At 42.4% G+C, this 18886-nt stretch overlaps 1 protein-coding gene across 2 annotated transcripts; it reads left to right on the top strand.

The window, feature by feature from the left end:
* Positions 1-2554: 2554 nt before the first annotated feature.
* Positions 2555-18249, top strand: col8a1a (collagen, type VIII, alpha 1a). 2 transcript variants are annotated; one of them, XM_061691973.1, is made up of 3 exons: positions 2555-2597; positions 14789-15095; positions 15257-18249. In XM_061691973.1, exons 2-3 carry the CDS (start codon positions 14798-14800, stop codon positions 17182-17184), a joined length of 2226 nt encoding a protein of 741 aa, XP_061547957.1. In that variant the 5' UTR covers positions 2555-2597; positions 14789-14797; the 3' UTR covers positions 17185-18249. The 2 variants fall into 2 exon arrangements, with proteins under 2 accessions (XP_061547957.1, XP_061547956.1); XM_061691972.1 differs by lacking the exon at positions 2555-2597 and adding an exon at positions 4395-4531.
* The last annotated feature ends 637 nt before the right edge of the window (positions 18250-18886 follow it).

Genomic DNA, 18886 nt, shown 5'->3' with positions numbered 1-18886 from the left:
GGTGTAAACACACAGTTTCAGGAAAAATATAAATGTATTAAAAATGTATATTTAAAAATGAACAATTAATTGATCGCTTTCCTGTAGTTGATTCATTTAATCTAAATGCCCATTAACCAGTTAAGCTGTGAATCTTAGCACGCAAACACATGGCATTGTAAAAACTAAAGATTAATGATGAATTTCAATATATATATAGCTTGACAAGGATTATAACGTCACATACAGTAACTAGCTAGCAGTTAGCAGGTAGCTAACTAGCGGCGAGAGCCAGCGGCTAATGATAGGTTAGCTTACTGGTCACTGGTCATGTTAGTTAGTTGTTGATTGTGTCATGTTATGTCATGTTGGTTAGTCTTCCCAAATGCTACTGCGCTAGTCCACCTAACTTGCGATCTTGCTATCTTTCTTCTTCTTCTCTTTCGAAATTCTTTTTCTTCACACAACGAATGTGCAGCTAAACTACGTATTAGAAAAACCTGCAGTTGGATGTTAGAATGTCAGTCATGACAAGTTGCTAACCTAAACAGTGTGATAGTTGAGTGCTCACAATTGTCAGACTTAATGGCATTATCAAATACTGCTACACTGTGTTGGTGAGTACTTATGTGTAAGTATTTGTACTCTAACTGAAAAAAAGGTTGTCTCGGTGCATCCCTAGAGAAAGCCAAAGAAAAAGAGTTGTCTCTTTGTCAGCTTATAAGTTACATTGATGTTGTGCGACCTCTTTTTTTGTGTGTGAAAAGAAAAAGCAACACGTGCAGTTATTCAGTTGCCACCTTAACCAGGGTTTCCTGAATTATGCCCAAATTGCCCATGTGACTTCAGTTCAAATACGAGAACATTTCCAGAAAATTCTGGAAAAGAAACATGCAGTGATTAAATAACCTGATGATGCGCGCTAAACCGAGGGCTAGTGTTTTAAGTGTACACTGTGTTTTTGCAACTTTTGAAAAAAGAAAAACATATACACAGTTATTAGGTCGGTAGCAGTGACGAGCAGTCAGTGTAGGCAAGTGAGGCAGAGCCTCACTGCCCCCTGGTGGTCTTTCGGTTCCAATGCATGTGAATAGTTAAAAAAACCCTTATAATTACATGAAATTGTTCCATTTTAGTTCTATGGTCCATGCTTTACATTGATTTTCTTTTTCTTTCCAATAATTTCAATGATTTCATCATTAAAATAGCTGAATTTTCATATTTCCTGTTCCAATGCATATGAAGCGCAGTTACGAGTCACGTTGAGTCATCGCTCCCATGACTCTTCAAGAGACCACGCGCACATCCATTCAGGCAGGCTGTGATTGGACCGTGGCTTCGCACAAGAGACATTGGTGTTTCCTCATTACATCGCCAATAATATACGTTTGATCACACATGTACTGCACTTAGTGACGTTTAACAAACTGTCTAATATATTTCATGAAAGTGTGTGACATTTGGTCTTACTTATCGACCAGAAAAGCCACTAGAAGTGCACAGTGGAGTCTGGGACGTACGCTGCCACAAAAAGCATGTGGCAGTGTTGAGTTGAGTTTCATAGAGCTTCAGACGTCACGTGATTATCAGTCACGTGACGTAGTCAGTGCCTCACCAATCATGAACCTCATCGCACGTCACTGGTAGGTAGGTAAGTAGGTAGGTAACTACGAAAGTTGTCCCGCAACATCTGGTGATATATCAGCCAAATACACCAGCAAAATGTAACGATGAGCTTGAGTTTTGTGAGTAACACTGAGGTTGTGTGACACTAGTTCAAACTCGTCGTGTCTGTGCGAAAAAGAGAATTTCTGCAATTTTTCAGAAAAAAAGCACCCTTGATGCTCACTGAACTGAGGTCTTGTGAGGTTGCATGACATTGGGTTGTTGTTTTTTTTAAATGCCCCATTTTTTGAATGATACAACCTTGAGGCACCACTAAAATGATATTTATATTCTTCCACTTACATACAGTATGAATTATTTCTTGTTGAAGCACAGCAATCTGGGATTTACGACTATTTTTTTGGGTCCCACGTGTTTGTGCCTTAATTACAATAACACATCACGTCACATCGCAACATCGGATTCTTTAATTCGATTTAATTTTCAAACTCCTCAGAGTATATACACACAGTACGCCAGGACACACGCTTGCTTGTCGTCTGTTTGGGTTTTCCTTCGACGTTAGCCAGAACAGGTGAAACCCTAACAATGCCTCCACTGTGGCTCATTTTAATGCATTCAGCGCATTAGATCACTTTAAGCGGGCCACAAAAGGACTCTTTATTCTTTATTATCTTTGTGCGTGCTCGGCCGACAAATATGTTTTTGCGCCACTATAAATTGTGGAATAGTTTTTTTTTGTGTTTTTTTTTTTTGGTAGCCTCCTAACCCTCCCTCCTGTTCTTCCGAGCAGGGTCTGGCTGGGCTGCCCGCCCCGTGTGGCCCCACCCTGCAGCGCATATAAAGCGTGTCCACAAAGGTGGTCATCTGTTATGAGCACATGCGCCACAGGAGGGCTCGTCCATCCCGATTTTGCAGCTTTTTACTCCCCCACTCTCTCTCTCTGAGTCCCCCTGCTGTGATTATTTCAAGTTTGCACCTGACCCCCAAAGGTAAGCCATGCCCTGCTTTTATGTAGTCTTGTATTTTCAATTTCAGGTCTAATTCCTATTCGAAATCAATTCACGTGTTAATTGGATGTTTGCACAAGAATGCATAAGATTGTTGTGTTTCTAAAATTGATTTCTGCATATTCTTCAATTACAGTTTTTATATGCATCCAATGAAAGCATGTACAGTGTCTCCATTTTTTTCCACAATGTAGTACACAATGTAGTATTACAATATACAGTATATTATATATTTTATTATTTAGATATATCATTTTGTAAATCAAAAATATACATTTTAAATAGTCAGTTATGTCACATTGTGTTCTTTTTTGTGCGGCACTATTGCTTCTCAATGAAGAGCATGTATTCAACAAGTTCTTTGTTTTGTTTTTCCAAACATTACGATTTTTTCCCCCCTTCTCCCCCTAAATCACAAAATATTTGTCTTTGCATTTATGTTAGAAATGTACTTTTTTTGTGTGTGACTATGACTAATACTAAAAACATGACTATGACTAATACATTATGTAGCCAGAATATTGAGAAGAAACAGAAAAATGAGCAAAAATTCAACATATAAAACTACTTACAACAAACCCTAAGTTTCCTCATGTATTATTTCTTGCAAAATGTACATTCATTTTGACACAAAAATCTAATTACATTTTTTTTTCAACAGCTATTTTTTATAATGATGAGATTTTACTTTTAAATCATGTTCTTACTGTTTTAATGACTTTTTGTAAAGCAGTAAATTGCCATATTTTAATAAGATGCTACTATGGTATATTTTATGAAATAAAAATGAAAACTGTTAAAAAAATTTGAATCCTTCATATTAAATTGACATAGTTACACATGTTAATATTACTGTATCACTATTTAAATCAACATTCACCCAAAAAAACATGACAGTGTCCATAATTGTTTTGAATTGTTTCTATATTTTGAAAGTGTGGTGAAATGATGAGCAACTCGTCATAACTCATATTAGCCGTTCAAATTCCTTTCTTCCCTCCACATTGCAAAAAAAAAAAAAAAAGAAAAGAATGTTGCTAAAATGAGGACCGCAGATGCCGTTTTTCCTATGTTCTTTTTAATAACTGTGCAAATGGTCGGAAAAGTCACTAAATACAGCGACAGAATTTATAAGTTCTGTCTTGGTCGCTGCTCTTGTTCACTTGCATTGTCCACACATCAAAATAAAAGCAGTGTATACCTTTTACTTCATAAAGGTTGTGAGGGCCGGTCAGAGACTGTGGATATGCCGGACGTGGCCCACGGGCCGTACTCTGCGTAGCTGTGTGACGAGCGGTGTAGAAGTAGATGGATGGATCGTTTGCTTTTGTTCTTTCAATGATAAGTCAGACAATGATATGATCGGACTGACTGGTAGAAATCGCATGGCCTTTATAGTGAGCCATGTGGCATCCCTTTTGACCCCAGTTTAGCTTACCAGATATGCTTCCTTGCCTTATGAGGAGCTACAGTTAGCATGTAGCGTGACTGTTGCACATCATTATGTTCCAGAGCAACCCTCTCAAATTTGCGTACTCTGTCCCCGGCCTTTTTGGGATCTGCTGTGTGCACCACATGTGTGTATGTGTGTACCACTTAATGCAAAACAAATATGCATTGAAATGTTTAGTGAGCGCGCAGGAAGCTGAAGCCAAACTGTCACATGTCCGCCAATGGGGGCAAGAGCAAGCAGTTTGGTGAGAAGAGAGTGCCGAGCAAACACTTCCTCAATTGCTTTGCTGTGCGCTCACCGGCACGCTGCTTTGATACACTCACTGGAATGTACCATCGTGAAACCGCCGTACGGTACTGCTCAGTGAGAATGATTTCATTGAAAAAGTGAGCTGGTGGAATTGTCAGAGGTTTCAGGTTGAATTGAATTCATGGATCGATGAGGCACATCTTTACGAGACAATGTGAGTATCATCTGTACAGCGACGCTTCCGCCGTTGAACGAATCAGAGTTTAAACCGAAATACCAAGAAAAATCCGGTTCGAAAGTTGAACAAGAGTCCACATCCTGAACCAAAACGGGGCAAAGTCCACGAGGTTTTGCTACCTTTCAAAAGGATGTCAATGGTAATGATTGCAGTGCAACTGAAAATATTACTGGTAAATGGAAGGTTTGCTATAGGTTTTAGTAATCCCACCAACGATATATTTAACTTAGTTGTTGCACTTGTACATCCATCCATCCATTTAAAAAAAAAATTTTTAATAGCGCTTGTTGTCATGAGGTTCGCAGATGAGTTGACTTTTGGCAAGAGAAGTAGAGGCACCTTGGACTGGTTGCTAACCAGTTACAGGGCACATTCAGACAAACAATTCACGCTCACATTCACACCGAGTCTTCAAGGAAACTGTTTTGACAATGGGGGAGGTTGTCGGAGTACCGCGGGAAAACCCAAGCTAGCACGGGCAGAACATGCAAACTTCATGCATGAAGTCTGAGATTCGAATCCCCGAACGTCAGCACTGCGTGACAGAGTTTCTAACCACTGTGCTGCCCACTCACTTGTAATTTACTAAAATGTTACTTAAAACGTTAGATTAGGTTAACTTGATTTTATTGCAACTGTCCAAGTGACATTATAGATGACAAAAATGGTCTATTACGTGCAATACCATCGAATTCAGTTGTCAGTTAAATACGAATGTATTGAACTCACAATTTTATGAGCATTCTTTTGTAGACACACAACATTTGTATTTTGTGCAGTACAGTTGAATTGAAGAGTCACAAGTTTGAGAGGGGTATGGCAAATTTCAACCTATAAATGATGCACCACTTTGGGGTTTCTCAGGGCCCACAAATGGCCCACAAACCACACTTTGAGAAACATACGTTCATCGTTTTATGGGATTATTATTATTATTATTATTATTATGGCTTCCTTATAAAAACCAGATAATACTCTTATTCGCGCTCAGTTGTTTTTCAAAATGGGGATTCTTCACATTATTTATTATGCATGTGATTCTATGCTATTTCTTAAATGTTGTTGGTTTCACACTTTGAAGATGCGCGTTTTAAACTTTTTTTTTTTTTTTTTTTTTTTTTACCTTTATTATTGTCAACCTTTAATCCCTGAATCTCACTTTTCCCCAGAAGCCGAAACCTGGCTCCTAGCTGCATGAAAGATACTACCCTTAGCATTGCTGACCCCTGTGCACAACAGGAAGCCTTTTCAATGCAGTGTGTGTGTGTGTGTGCGTGTGTGTGCGTGTGTGTGTGCGCGCGTGCATGCAAACAGTGCTCCTACCACACATTACACTGCAAAGTAGTGTAGCTGTCCGGGGGACAAAAGGGCCCCAAGAGAATTATTATGTTTGTGTAAAGGAGAGAGGCAGAGGTAAATACTTTGGGTCATTTAGCTGCACAGCTGTGGCACCGTGTGTGTCTATGCCTGCGTGTAAGTGCGCGTGCGTGTGCGCGCGCGCGTGTGCATCCATGTTATATTGGAATTTCATCTCTTCCGTGCTCAAAATACATCCATCTTAAAAACGATATCACATGTGAACATTCTTAACGGTCATGCAGGTGTAAAAATAGTCAAGCGATGTCTCGTCAAATGACACTAAAATAAATAAAACACTCTTTGACGACACCTGGCAGACACGTAATGGAAAAGAAGCAGCCGGAAAGTGTTGTTGTTTGCTTGCTGACCATTAGCCATTAGACTATCAGCTACACCAGTGCTTCTAATAAAACTCTTTTACACCGAATACCACCTCACAAAATACATAGCTCTCAAAGTACCACCATTATGACTAACATTAAAAGTACAGTAATGTAGTTGGCTTAAGTGTTCATCCAAAATGCTGAAAGGTATTTCGGCTATACATATCATATATCATTTATGATTATTATTTATTACATTATGCACAGTTTGGACAGTAACACTGTGCTTCAATATAGGAAAAGAAAGAAACATACTTAAAATAATTATTCCATTCAAATGTTTTGCACATAAAAGTTAAATAATAAAAGAAAAATGCTTTTTTACTGGAGTGTTCTATTGTCCTGCACTTAAATTAAAAGTAAAAAACAAACTGAACTGTAGTTAAAAAAATGTCCAGTACTTTACTTGAGAGTTAAAAAAAAAATAATAATAATAATAATTTAAAAAAATAATAAAATCTCTTCCGTGAAAAGTAAAACATGTCCTGCAAAAAAAGTTTGAATCGTCTGTATGCATAGCTACAAAGTTGCTTCCAATTTCTTTGACTGTATTTGAATTGTTACTCAGTGATTCTTTCGCGTACCACCTGTGACGCTCGTACCACACTTTGACAACCTCTGAGCTACATGCTAGTTTGCATCTGCTGGGTCAAATTCATTTGCGATATTGAAGCAATTGTAGTGCCCATATTGTACTGAGCGGCCAGACACTCTTCGAGTTCCATTTCCTGTTTTATGGTTGAGATCAAAGCTGAAGTCTCAAGAGCTTTTCCCAAGTTTTGTTTGTGTTTTGATGTTTTTTTTGTCCAATCAAATGTCAGGCTCTGTTTGTTGCTATGCCATTCAAATCTGTCCAGGGCCTTCGGAATCAGCAGTACCGGTTGTTGTTTCTTTGACCAATCAGATTTCAAATGTGTCCTTACAGAGCCAACTGGCACTTAGTGATGTCAGCATTTTTCTTCTGTCCTCTGATTGGTTGGTCAGAGCAAAACTTGTTACAGCCCATTTCTATTGGCAAAACAGTACTGATCTGGACACGCTGATGCATTTAATTAGCGTCTCTGGTAAGTATGGTGTAATTCATTTAATTGCTTTACCTTTGTGTCATGTTGTTAAATGAATGTTAATTGTGATGTGCTCCAGATGATGTGCATCGTAAAGCTGTATGCTGTTATATTGTGTTTTTGTGTGTGTTATTGATGGTTCTATAGTTGTGACGTGATCGTGGGAGTATTAAGAGTTGCATTGAGTTGCATTTAGAACGCCTGGGTCCCAAATGCATTGCCCGCCTCTGTTCTGAGTTTTCCTTTTCATAGTTTGCCTGAAAAATGGAGTTGAATTGTACCCCTTTTGGGGCATTTTGGGTTCAATGTTTTATAGCAGTTTTCACGCGCCCTTTATGCATTTGTGATGTCCCGGTGCCTGTGCTGTTAGCTCATTGGGTGTCTTCGGGTCACTGCCCTGGGATGTCTCCAAATATGAGGGGAGGCGGGCTGGTGAAGTGGGCCGCCAGCAAACAGACGGAGAAGACAGGGTGAAGATGGTGTGGAACAGACGCGCCTCTGTTCGCACAGACACGGCGCAAGGGAAAGAAGGCAGACGGCGAGAAGAGAGTTGTCGCCATCTGACAGATGATGGATGAACCGTGACCCTCTGCGGGACTTTGTAGGCGAGGCCTTGAACGACACCGTCCGAGCGGGATTCGTTTTATATTCGTAAGAATATTATTATAATTAGTCATATTTATGAACATTGGCGGCACGGTGGGCGTACTTACCTACTGTACTTATCGGTTTCTCTCGCCCGCAGTTAGCTGGGATGGGCTTTGACTGTTTTGTTTTTGTTTTTTGTTTTTTTGAGCGGGTGCGTGATATTCATATATTTTTTTTATATCAATCAAAATTTGATTGCTATAAGATTATTTCTTTTACATTTTTTCTAAGCATTTCAAAGTATAATTATATACATTATTTTGGTTCTGGTTGTTGTTTCAGTTGCCAAATATGCTTCCTTGCCATATTTGGGAAACACACGCTGACTTCCAAATTGAACATTTTTTTCCCCACTTAATCTTGAGAATCTAATCCCTGTCATTGTCATCATCATGTTTGAGGCCAACCAATGAAAAACTGCATTTGAATGACATCCTTGCGTTCGCAGCTTGCGTGAACGGCCAGCATCTTCACAATTAGCGGTAACGAGTCCATTTTATACGCCGTGTTTGTGTGACATGTGGTAAAACGATGGACATCTGGAAGCAGTGTGGCAAAGACACGCGCACACGCGTGTATTAAACACAGCAGACGACTCGGGGCTTTGCTTATTTTTGGGAGTGTCTGGCACATGTTTGTGTATGAACGAGGACGAGGCAGCACATGTTCAAATGCCCTCAGTGCTAATATCAGTACTTTTGTTGCACTAAAAATGATTCTACCATTTCATGAGTTTGAATCGCAGGACATCCGTTACAGATGGTGGGTTGTTAAGGGATGTTAAATGTGGACACCAAAAATCTATTTATTTCTACATGTAGTATTTTACATAACAAATCCATATTTGCCAAAGTACTTTCTTTGTGTGCCTATCCACCCAACCACTCACAAATCTGCCATCATTTAAAGTGCCGCTGAATAACCCCAAATCAATTTCAGCAGTTCTAGTAGACTCTTTCTAACATTTGTCTTGATTTTCCTGCAGAAGCTTGAAGGTGTTGTGTTAACACTGACTGCAGTTGGGTTTTATCTGACCATAACAAATTGTCCCGCATTTTGTTATGGTCCAATGAAAGAAGGGTTGAACTTTTTGGCCATGATTCCAGAAGTTATTTTTGGTGCAAACGCAACACTGCTCCTCAGCAAAAGAACAACATAGCTCGAGCACAATGAAGCATGGTGCTGGCAGCATCGTGCTTTGGGGCTGCGTGTTCTTCGCTGGAACTAATGCCTCGGTCAAGGTCAAGCGAATTATGAACAGGTCCAAATAGCAGTTGGTGTTAGCACAAATCCTTCTGGCTTCTGGTAGAAAGCAAGCAGCAAATGTCAGGAAAAGCCTACTAGAACAGCAAAAAAATAAATAAATAAATAAATAAAATGTCTTGGGGGTTAATCAGACGCACCACTTGAAATAGGGGTAGTTTGAATGTGATTGTTTAGTTCTGAACACAGCCACACCACGAGTTCAAACAAGGGGTGCACACTTATGCGACTACATTCCCCTCTCTTAAAGATTTATTTTTTTCCAAATTGAGTTATGCTGAATGTGGATCAAATGATAAGTGGGAAAAGGTTTGAAATGACTTACTGGATCTTTGTCTCATTTTTTTAAACCCCACCAAAAATGGCATTAAACAGGGGTGTGTAGACTTTTTTAATCCACTTTACTTGCCTACCTTCCTGCTTACTTACCCAGCAACCTACCCTACCTACTTATTTATTGACATGCTTACTGACCAACTTAATCTACTTATCTAGCATTCTACCAGCACAACTCCCTTATCCACTTACTTACTACTTAACCTATTTATAAGCCTGCCTATCCACATACAGTATCTACCTACCTTATCCAACTCTACTCAACACTACCCAACCTATACTTACCAACCAACCTATGCTACCTATCTACCTAATTACTTACCCAGCTACCTGCCTAATAACTTAACCTACCCATCTACTTACCTTACCTTCTCAACTGCTTATCTATCTACATACCGACTTACCTACTGTACTTATCAGACAACTGACGACCTCCAAATCTACCTACACTAGCCTACTCTAGCCAACCTCTCTGGTTACCCTACCTATCTGCTTACCTTCCTAACTACCGATCTACAACACTTGCCAACTTACTTAAGGGCCGACGTACATACCAACGGTACTAACGTACCTTTCTACGCTGGTTACCTACACTATACCTCCCTAAATACTTGCTATACATACCAACTACCAATGGAGGGCTGTGCATTTGGTACTTGGGCCAACTCAATCCACCTTTTAATATCAACATGATCACGTCGTAATTGTAGAAATCGTCAATACTGTACAAAAATGTGCCACGTACATCATCTGGAGCAGTTCAGAATCAATATTTTTTATAAGAACATGACAAAAAGACAAGACATTTGAATGAAACGTATCTGTACAAACATGAATTGATAGTGGAAGTTTGGCTGTACCGAGTTGAAAAATGAAAAATGAGTTGGCACTAGCATGCGAGTCATAAAACGTTACCCTAAATGCCAGGAACGTGACAGACTCCTTGCACGCTAGGTGCGCTCGCGGCCGCGTTCCATACACGTGACCTCACGTCTGCCCCCTGAATGGGCAGCTATTGTGCCATGGCACAGTGGCACTTTGAAAGGCATAACAAACTTCTTTCTATTCACGTCGCTGCCGTTTCCTCAAATAACAAATCACAAGTTGAAACGGTGCAAATTGCTGGTAAATTTTCACGGTGACTGAATGAATGAGGCGCTTGGGAGGCGAGACCTATGTTCAATCACTCGCCAGGAGGGGGAAACCGCTCGGCAGGTAGCGTCACGAGGTGTTTCCGCCGCTCCCTGGTTACCGTGACAACGGGGCGTTGCTATGTAGCAAGTGAACAGGCGATCGTTGTGTACTTGTCACGGTATTTCCATCCTTTTAAAAACACACACATACTTGCTCACTCACTTACTTTATGTATCAATAAGGGGGGGGGGCACCCTCGCTGCAGGTCATAAAATGTCCCACGTTGTTTTCTAAATGTTTCTGAAACATTTTAAAGGCTCCCTCATTGCTTTTGTCATTCATTCGCCGAGAGGAAAACCATGACGTTAGCTTTGTTTTGCATGCACTTGACGAGGGATTTCCTTCATCGCTTTATTAGCACAACATTGGTTAAATGTTTCCTCTCATCCTGACTCCATACCAGAAAAACATGACGTGTGACAGACATGTTTATGTTTGCGGGCCAAAGCGGGAAAACAGGCAAACGGCCACGTGCGTGGCATCCAATAATACGGCATCTCAATAGCTTGCATTTATAAAGCTAATCATGCTCAGACCCTGTAAAGGTATTCATTGAACAGTATGTTGATCATTTGTGTGTAGAACTAGAGCCGTGAAAGATCACCAGGGGTGCCACAGGAAATGATCCAATTATATAAAACTTCAGAGCAGGGGTGTTCAACGTTCAACCCACAGGCCAGAACAGACCCTTCAGGGGGTCCAATCCGGCCCCATGAGAACACGGAACACATTCGCTGCTCTTTTTCAAGAAAAGTAACTTGTTGCTCGTTTTGTCCACTGGAGGGCGTACTGACGACCACTTACCACTTAAATGACATTCTGAAATTGGCTGCTACTCACGATTTAACACCTGATATCGATGCACTTGTGCAGGATAAAAGGTGCCAGGTTTCATGAGCAAAGTAGGCCTACTTCTTATAAAATGCTGTGCCACTTTGCGCTAAAGTTCGGTGAAAATTCTAAAAGTACCACATGTAGAAATATTTTAAGCCACTGAATATTTTAAAATGTCAGTCAACAGCAGTTGGTTTGGTGGAACTCTTCAATCTTCTTTTCATGCACTGCCCCAACTTGTATGGACTGTATTTGTATGTATACATTGACAAAGTAGGTGGTTAACAGTAAGCGCTTTCTGAATAGCTGCCACTTGTTTGTATGGTGTGATGATTCAGTTGATACTGTCAAGATTTCAAGATAAATGCAGAAATGTGTATAAATTTTAAATGATTTCTCGAGCTTAACAAGTTGTTTTATTAAGACTATTAAGAGAAAAGGTCAGAGATCCGAAGGAAAAGAGCATGGGATGGCGCGAACGGTGTCGGGATCTAGCTGGAAATTCTGAAAGCGACAGTCAACGTGTCTTGAGTAAAGCAGGGATAGGATTGAGGCTGAACCTTGATGACAGGATGGAAATCGGTGGTATGACGAATGATTTCACACAACAATGACTCATTCATGGACCGTGGAGTCACGAGACTACACTGTAGAAACCGTGTAGGTTACATCATGGCGGGAGAACATGTAGGAAGACATGCTTCATGTTCAGGCACAAAGCCAGCATCTGCGAGGCATACTCTTGTTTTGGCTCCAGACCAACAGGTTTGCACTAGGATGAGAAAAGAAGTACAGCGTGCTTTGACCCATGTTCCACTTTATCCCCATCAAAGGGCCATTTAAGTCCTTTGAAGGCCATACTAAGTGCATGAGAACATATCAGAATCAGAATCAGAATCATCTTTATTTTGCCAAGTATGTCCAACAAACACACAAGGAATTTGTCTCAGGTAGTTGGAGCCGCTCTAGTACGACAACAGAGAACACTTTTGAGATATAAAGACATTGAGAAAAAACAGTCACTGAGCAATAAAGGGTTGCTAGTTATCTGGTAATGCTGGTGCAATATTTGATTTTTGATTTTTTTTTTTACAATTGTGCAAAAGGATGCAGAGTCCTCTAGCAATTAGAGCAGTTTGAATGACTAATATTGCAATAGTCCGGTGCAATGAGCATTGTGCAAAGGGTGCCGAGACTTCGACTTCAAGGAATGTGTTCAGTTTAAAGTGACGAGTAGCGCGATACTCTGGGACAATGTTGATTGTGCAAATGTTGTAGAACCTCCTCAGTCGGTGTGCAAGGGGTGCAGATGCTACTCTGGCATGAGTGGCCAGTATTGGTCAACAACAGATATGCAAATAGTGCAGCGTTGGCCCGACAGAAATGTGACAAGAAACTCAGACAAAACAATTGGCAGCATGTTGCAATGGAATTCTAGGTTAGCAGTTTAAGAAGTTGATGGCAAGATGGAAGAAGCTGTTGGAATGTCTGCTTGTTCTAGTTTGCATTGATCGGTAGCGCCTACCTGAGGCAAGGAGACGGAAGAGCCGGTGACCGGGATGCGGAGGGTCCGAGAGGATTTTGCACGCTCTTGTCTTAGTTCTGGCTGCGCGCAAGTCCTCAAGGGTGGGTATGGGGGTACCGACAATCCTTTCAGCAGTTTTGATTGTCCGGTGCAGTCGGAGTTTGTCCTTTTTTGTAGCAGCCCCAAACCAGGTGTAGGTCTCGACGGTTGACAGCTGGACAGCGTGAGGGGCAGCTGTGGCGAAGGATGCCTCCTGAAGTCCACGATCATCTTTACAGTCTTGAGCGTGTTCAGCTCCAGGTTGCGTCGGCCGCACCGCAGCTTCCTGTCGATATGCAGACACTGATGACAGTGGTGTCATCTGCAAACTTCAGGAGTTTGACAGCCGCTTTGCGTTGAGGTGTGGGTTCAATTGTGGATCTTGGGGCTTGGATCTTGGGGCTTTTCATAACAGTTGCTCTGAGGTTTTATTTGTTTTTAGAATTGAATGGCATTGTAAATGGACCGATATCTCCTCCAGTTAGCTACGTGCAATTAAAACACTATGAAAATAGTAATTATGAGTAATAATTGTGAGTGCATTTCATTGAACCACTTCCTTGTGTATCAACCGTACTTGTATTATAGTTGTCTTGAGGAGGTTGCCTTGAGATGACCCAACTTACGAGTTTCTCGGGATACAAGTCGTCATTAGGCCAAATTTTTGCTTTGACTTGCGATCACAAACTCAAATCAACTCATTTCACAATAAGCAGGAGTTTGGAAAATACGGAACATTTTGTCAAAAAAAAAAGAGGTTTCTAGCCATTGATAGTATATTTAAAACAACCACAGTCTTAAAGCCTTAAAGTCCGCTAGCTCAACACTAACAAGCAATGAATGAATGGAAAATGCCATTGACATGCTAACATTAGCATCGATAGTCGTGATTTTATAATCCTTTTAGCAATGGATATTTGAACGCATATGGTGGAATAACACATGCAGACCGATATCATAACAACACTCACAGGCACATGTGCCACATCATTTACACTTACTGAGTAGGAATACAGTAGAAGAAGTCCATTCTTCCTCGTTATAGAGTACTGCCTCCCAGTGGCCAAGGTGGGCACACCAGAAGGTTCAGCACACTGAATTAGACACGGCATTCGATTGTGATGCACAATTTGTTTAATGCTTTACATTCTATCTGGCGGCGCCACAGTGGGCAACTGGTTATCACATCTGCCTCACAGTTCTGAGGACCCAGGTTCAAATCCGGCCTCGACTGTGTGGAGTTTGCGTGTTCCTCCCGTGCCTGCGTGGCTTTTCTCCGGGCACTCCGGTTTCCTCCCACATCCCAAAGACATGCGCGGTAGGTTAACTGAAGACTCTAAATTGCCCATAGGTGTGAATGTGAGTGCGAATGGTTGCTTGTTTATATGTGCTCTGCGATTGGCTGGCGACCAGTTTATGGTGTACACCGCCTCTCACCCAATGATAGCTGGGACAGGCTCCAGCACACCCGGTAAGCGGTACTGAAAATGGATGGATGGAGTCTGCACATGTGGCTGAGCCACATGTAGTTCAAGCTGTTGCGCAGCCTTGTCTAAGTTCTATTCTCCTTTGTCCCCCTTTGAAACAGGCCTTGGCTATGCCGTCCCTTCGGCCCCCCCTCCTCCTGACCCTGCTGCAGCTCGTCGTACTTACGTGTGTAAGTGATGGGAAGTACTATGGACACAATCAACACCCTCAAGCATACCAGCAGCAGATGCAAATGCAGCACCTCCAACACATGGGCAATGAAGGCTACCCCCAGCAACAGTACGTCGGCGAAGATGTGCCCTATATGCACTATTCCCACTATCGAAAGGAACTCCCACAGATGCCCGTGGTGAAGGGCAAAGAGAAGGCTCGCAAAGGAGGTGGCTATAATGGAGGTCAAGATAAAGGTAAGAAATAACTAGGTTTTTTGGGGGGGGTTTTTTTGCCCCATTGTCATAAAGGCAAGATTCACTGAAGGTATTGTGATCCTGGTATTCCTGAGCTACATGACAGAGGTGGTTTCCCAGTCATGCACTATTTATTATAATATCTGTATCATTGATTACAGGTCAGACAATCCCAAGTGGTGCGGAGGGAATTCCCCAAGGAGAACCTGGACCAGTTGGGCCACCTGGGCCTGAAGGACCTATCGGTCCTCCTGGACCTCCAGGCAATGGCCAACCAGGGCCAGCAGGGCTACCTGGACCTCCCGGTCAACCAGGGGCGCCTGGGATGGGAAAACAAGGGTTGCCAGGACTACCAGGCAGACCAGGAGGAATCGGTCAGCTCGGGCCACAAGGAGAAATGGGCCCTAGGGGTGGACCGGGTCAGCCCGGACAACCGGGACGTCAGGGTCCACCAGGACCACCTGGGCTACCTGGAATAGGTAAACCAGGTGTCCAAGGACTGCCAGGCCAACCAGGGATGAAAGGAGAGCCAGGTCACAAAGGACTGCCAGGACTTCCTGGATTACAAGGACCCAAAGGCGATAAGGGACTGGGACAGCCAGGGCTACCAGGTCACAAAGGTCTTCCAGGACCCCAAGGCCCTGTTGGACCAAGAGGACTGCCTGGTTTTGGAAAACCAGGTTTGAATGGGATGCCAGGCCCACAAGGACCTCCGGGAGAGAAGGGACATCCAGGTCTAAAAGGACTAAGTGGGCCACCAGGTGAAGCAGGTCTACCGGGCCCGCCAGGTCTGCCCGGGCAAGGAAAACCAGGTCAAAATGGTCTGCCAGGGCAGCCAGGCATGCAGGGTGGTAAAGGTCATCCAGGACCACCTGGTTTGCCAGGAAAGGCAGGACTACCTGGTTTTGGTAAACCAGGCCTCCAAGGACCAAAGGGTGATAAAGGTATGAATGGGCCACCTGGCCCCATAGGACCAAAAGGAGATAAAGGCCACGCAGGATTACTTGGTATGACCGGACCTGCTGGACCAAATGGTCAACCGGGCCCCCCAGGACCCAAGGGGCCGTCAGGGGGTGTAGGCTTACCAGGTCCAAAAGGAGAATGTGGAGAAGGAGGACCTAAAGGGATTGATGGAATTCGGGGTGACTCCGGTACGCCTGGATTACCTGGTACTGATGGCTTGCCTGGAGAACGTGGAAGTCCAGGGCCGAAAGGTCCACAAGGACCAAGTGGTGCCAAAGGAGACAACGGACATAAAGGCCTTCCCGGTCCGCCAGGTCCGGCAGCACTTCCTGGGCCCAAAGGAGAAGGGGGATTTCCTGGTGCAATGGGACCTCAAGGTCCTAAAGGAATCCCCGGTATGGATGGTGTAGCAGGCCCAATCGGATCACCTGGACTTCAAGGGCCAAAAGGAGATTTCGGCCCTCCTGGTCCGCCAGGCATCGCAGGTGAAGGCATTCCAGGTCATCCCGGTCCTATCGGACCTCGGGGGAAAGAAGGCCTGTCGGGACCCCAAGGACAGAGCGGACCACCTGGCCTTCCTGGACCCCCTGGCCCACCAGGTCTGTCTCCGGACTTGGCTGGCGTGCTCTCTCATATGGGCCCTGGACTGGATGGTGAGAAGGCTGGTGGCTACGGTCAAAAGGGCAAATATGGAGGAAATGGAGCAGAAGTCATGGGAGTCAGCGGGCTGGAAATGCCAGCATTCACAGCTATAGCGTCGACTCCATTCCCACCCGTGGGCACTCCGGTGGTGTTTGAGAAGCCTTTGTACAACGGTCGCCAAAACTACAACCCCGAAACGGGAATTTTCACCTGCGAAGTCCCTGGCATATATTACTTTGCCTACCACGTCCATTGCAAAGGAGCCAATGTGTGGGTGGCCCTGATGAAGAACAATGAGCCGCTGATGTACACGTACGACGAATACAAGAAGGGGTACTTAGATCAAGCATCGGGAAGTGCAGTCTTACCTTTACAACCGGGGGACACTGTGTACATTCAGCTGCCCTCAGACCAGGCTGCAGGACTTTATGCTGGGGAGTACGTGCACTCGTCTTTCTCTGGATTTCTACTGTATCCGTTGTAAGTGAAAAGTGAAGTGTTGCCCAAAAAAGTGGACTTTTCAGTGGAAATCTGATGAGAAGTCAGTTTGGTTATCACAAAGAAGTAGGATGGTCTGTATATAAAACCCATTTTACACCACCGAGCCATGAGTCCATGTGCAATTTTATAGATATAAAGGTATAGAACAACCGATGAAAAGGTATTCACACAAGACCTGAATGACCTGTCGTACTGTATGTCCTCAAATTGTGGCCGATTTGAATAGACACCGTGTCTCAATTAGTTGTCAGGTGCGTCGCCAATTTGAAGTTCGCCAAAACGGCAGCACCAACCGAGGGACGTAAAACAGTCTCTCGGAAAAAAGTGCCGCAGTCTTGCTTGTTGTAAACAACTATCCACGAGGAGCTTCCGGTATGTGGAAAAAAGATGAACATTCCAGTAGCTCTGACATTTCGCTCCACAATGTCGAGTGCGTCCATGTGTACATCCCCGGGAGCGATGCGCCATATTTTATCCACCCAGTCGGTCTCATTTCTTTCTGCATTTTCTTCATTACGGCAAAAAGGATATACATTTATGAATACATAGTTTGATATTTGTTTTTCGAGAAATTGCATTTGTGCAAATAATAGACGACATCTCCGCCCATCTGCAGTCGAGAAGCCAAACGCTCCCGGCCACAAGATGAAGAAAAAAAGGCTAGTTTTGACATCATTTCAGCAAGCCAAGTGAATGCAGTTTGTTTGTAAATTACAATGTGAGGGCATGAAGGGAAATTATAAAATGTGTCATAGAAGAAAAAACTTAGGGTGTTTAACAAAAAAGAAGAGGAAAAGTGGCAGCTACTCCATGTGGCAAATCATGTAAAGTTCAGGAAAAAACATGAATATAATTTGATATTTTATTTTTTTTCCCCTTCATCCATTCCTACATTCGTAAATACCGCCGTTGCCTTCATCGATCATGGCAATACAGATCAGAGATTTAGGTTGGTCAAGATTTTAAAAAAATAAATAAATAAAAAATGCAGAGAATAATATCAAATTAATGATGCTTTTATTCTTTTTTTTTTTTGCTTGCTCATGCCGGCTTTGCTGTAATTCTGCAAGGGATTTTAACAGATTTGGTGATATGATAATTACGCTGCAGAGAATATAAAGCTAAATGCAATACCACTCACTACGTACGACCCCAAAATGTGTTTTTCAAAAAAATATTTCATTCCTATGCAGTGTCACAGTTTCTACCAGATTTATCTTTACTCTACTGTCATTTTATTTATGTTGTTGTTACTACCAATGTCAAATGTGTATTGGCAGTAAAATTACACATAAAAGGGGGAAATGAAATGAAATTTGATGTCAAGATGTGTCAAAAGTGATGGAATATGGGAGAGTACTTATAATGTTAGTAATTTATTATTTGGACCGGAAACCTAGGGGGAAACTTTGAAAAGGAAAATAGAAATGCATTCGTCCTTCCAAGCATGGTGCTAATATTGTCAGTTTAACCTGAGAGTTAATGTATTAATGTTTCTCTGTTGTTATAATAATAATTTGTTTTGTTTTTGTTTTGTCTATGCTGTTTTTCTAAATAAAAATCTCGCTGAAAACTATCACAGAAATCTTTATTTCCGATCCCATTGAAAAGCATAACAAATTCATTCATTCATTCATGAGGTACATCTGGACATTAATAATTAGATAAGAGTACTCAATTTTGAT

The sequence above is a fragment of the Phycodurus eques genome, chromosome 12, assembly GCF_024500275.1.
Source record: "Phycodurus eques isolate BA_2022a chromosome 12, UOR_Pequ_1.1, whole genome shotgun sequence".
NCBI classification, from domain to species: domain Eukaryota; kingdom Metazoa; phylum Chordata; class Actinopteri; order Syngnathiformes; family Syngnathidae; genus Phycodurus; species Phycodurus eques.
This window is presented reverse-complemented; position numbering and strand designations above follow the sequence as displayed.

Coding starts and splice junctions, on each gene's coding strand:
- col8a1a (XM_061691973.1), top strand. CDS start 14,798: ATGCCGTCCCTTCGGCCCCCCCTCCTCCTGACCCTGCTGCAGCTCGTC. Junction 15,096..15,256: donor TAATGGAGGTCAAGATAAAG/GTAAGAAATAAC, acceptor CATTGATTACAG/GTCAGACAATCCCAAGTGGT.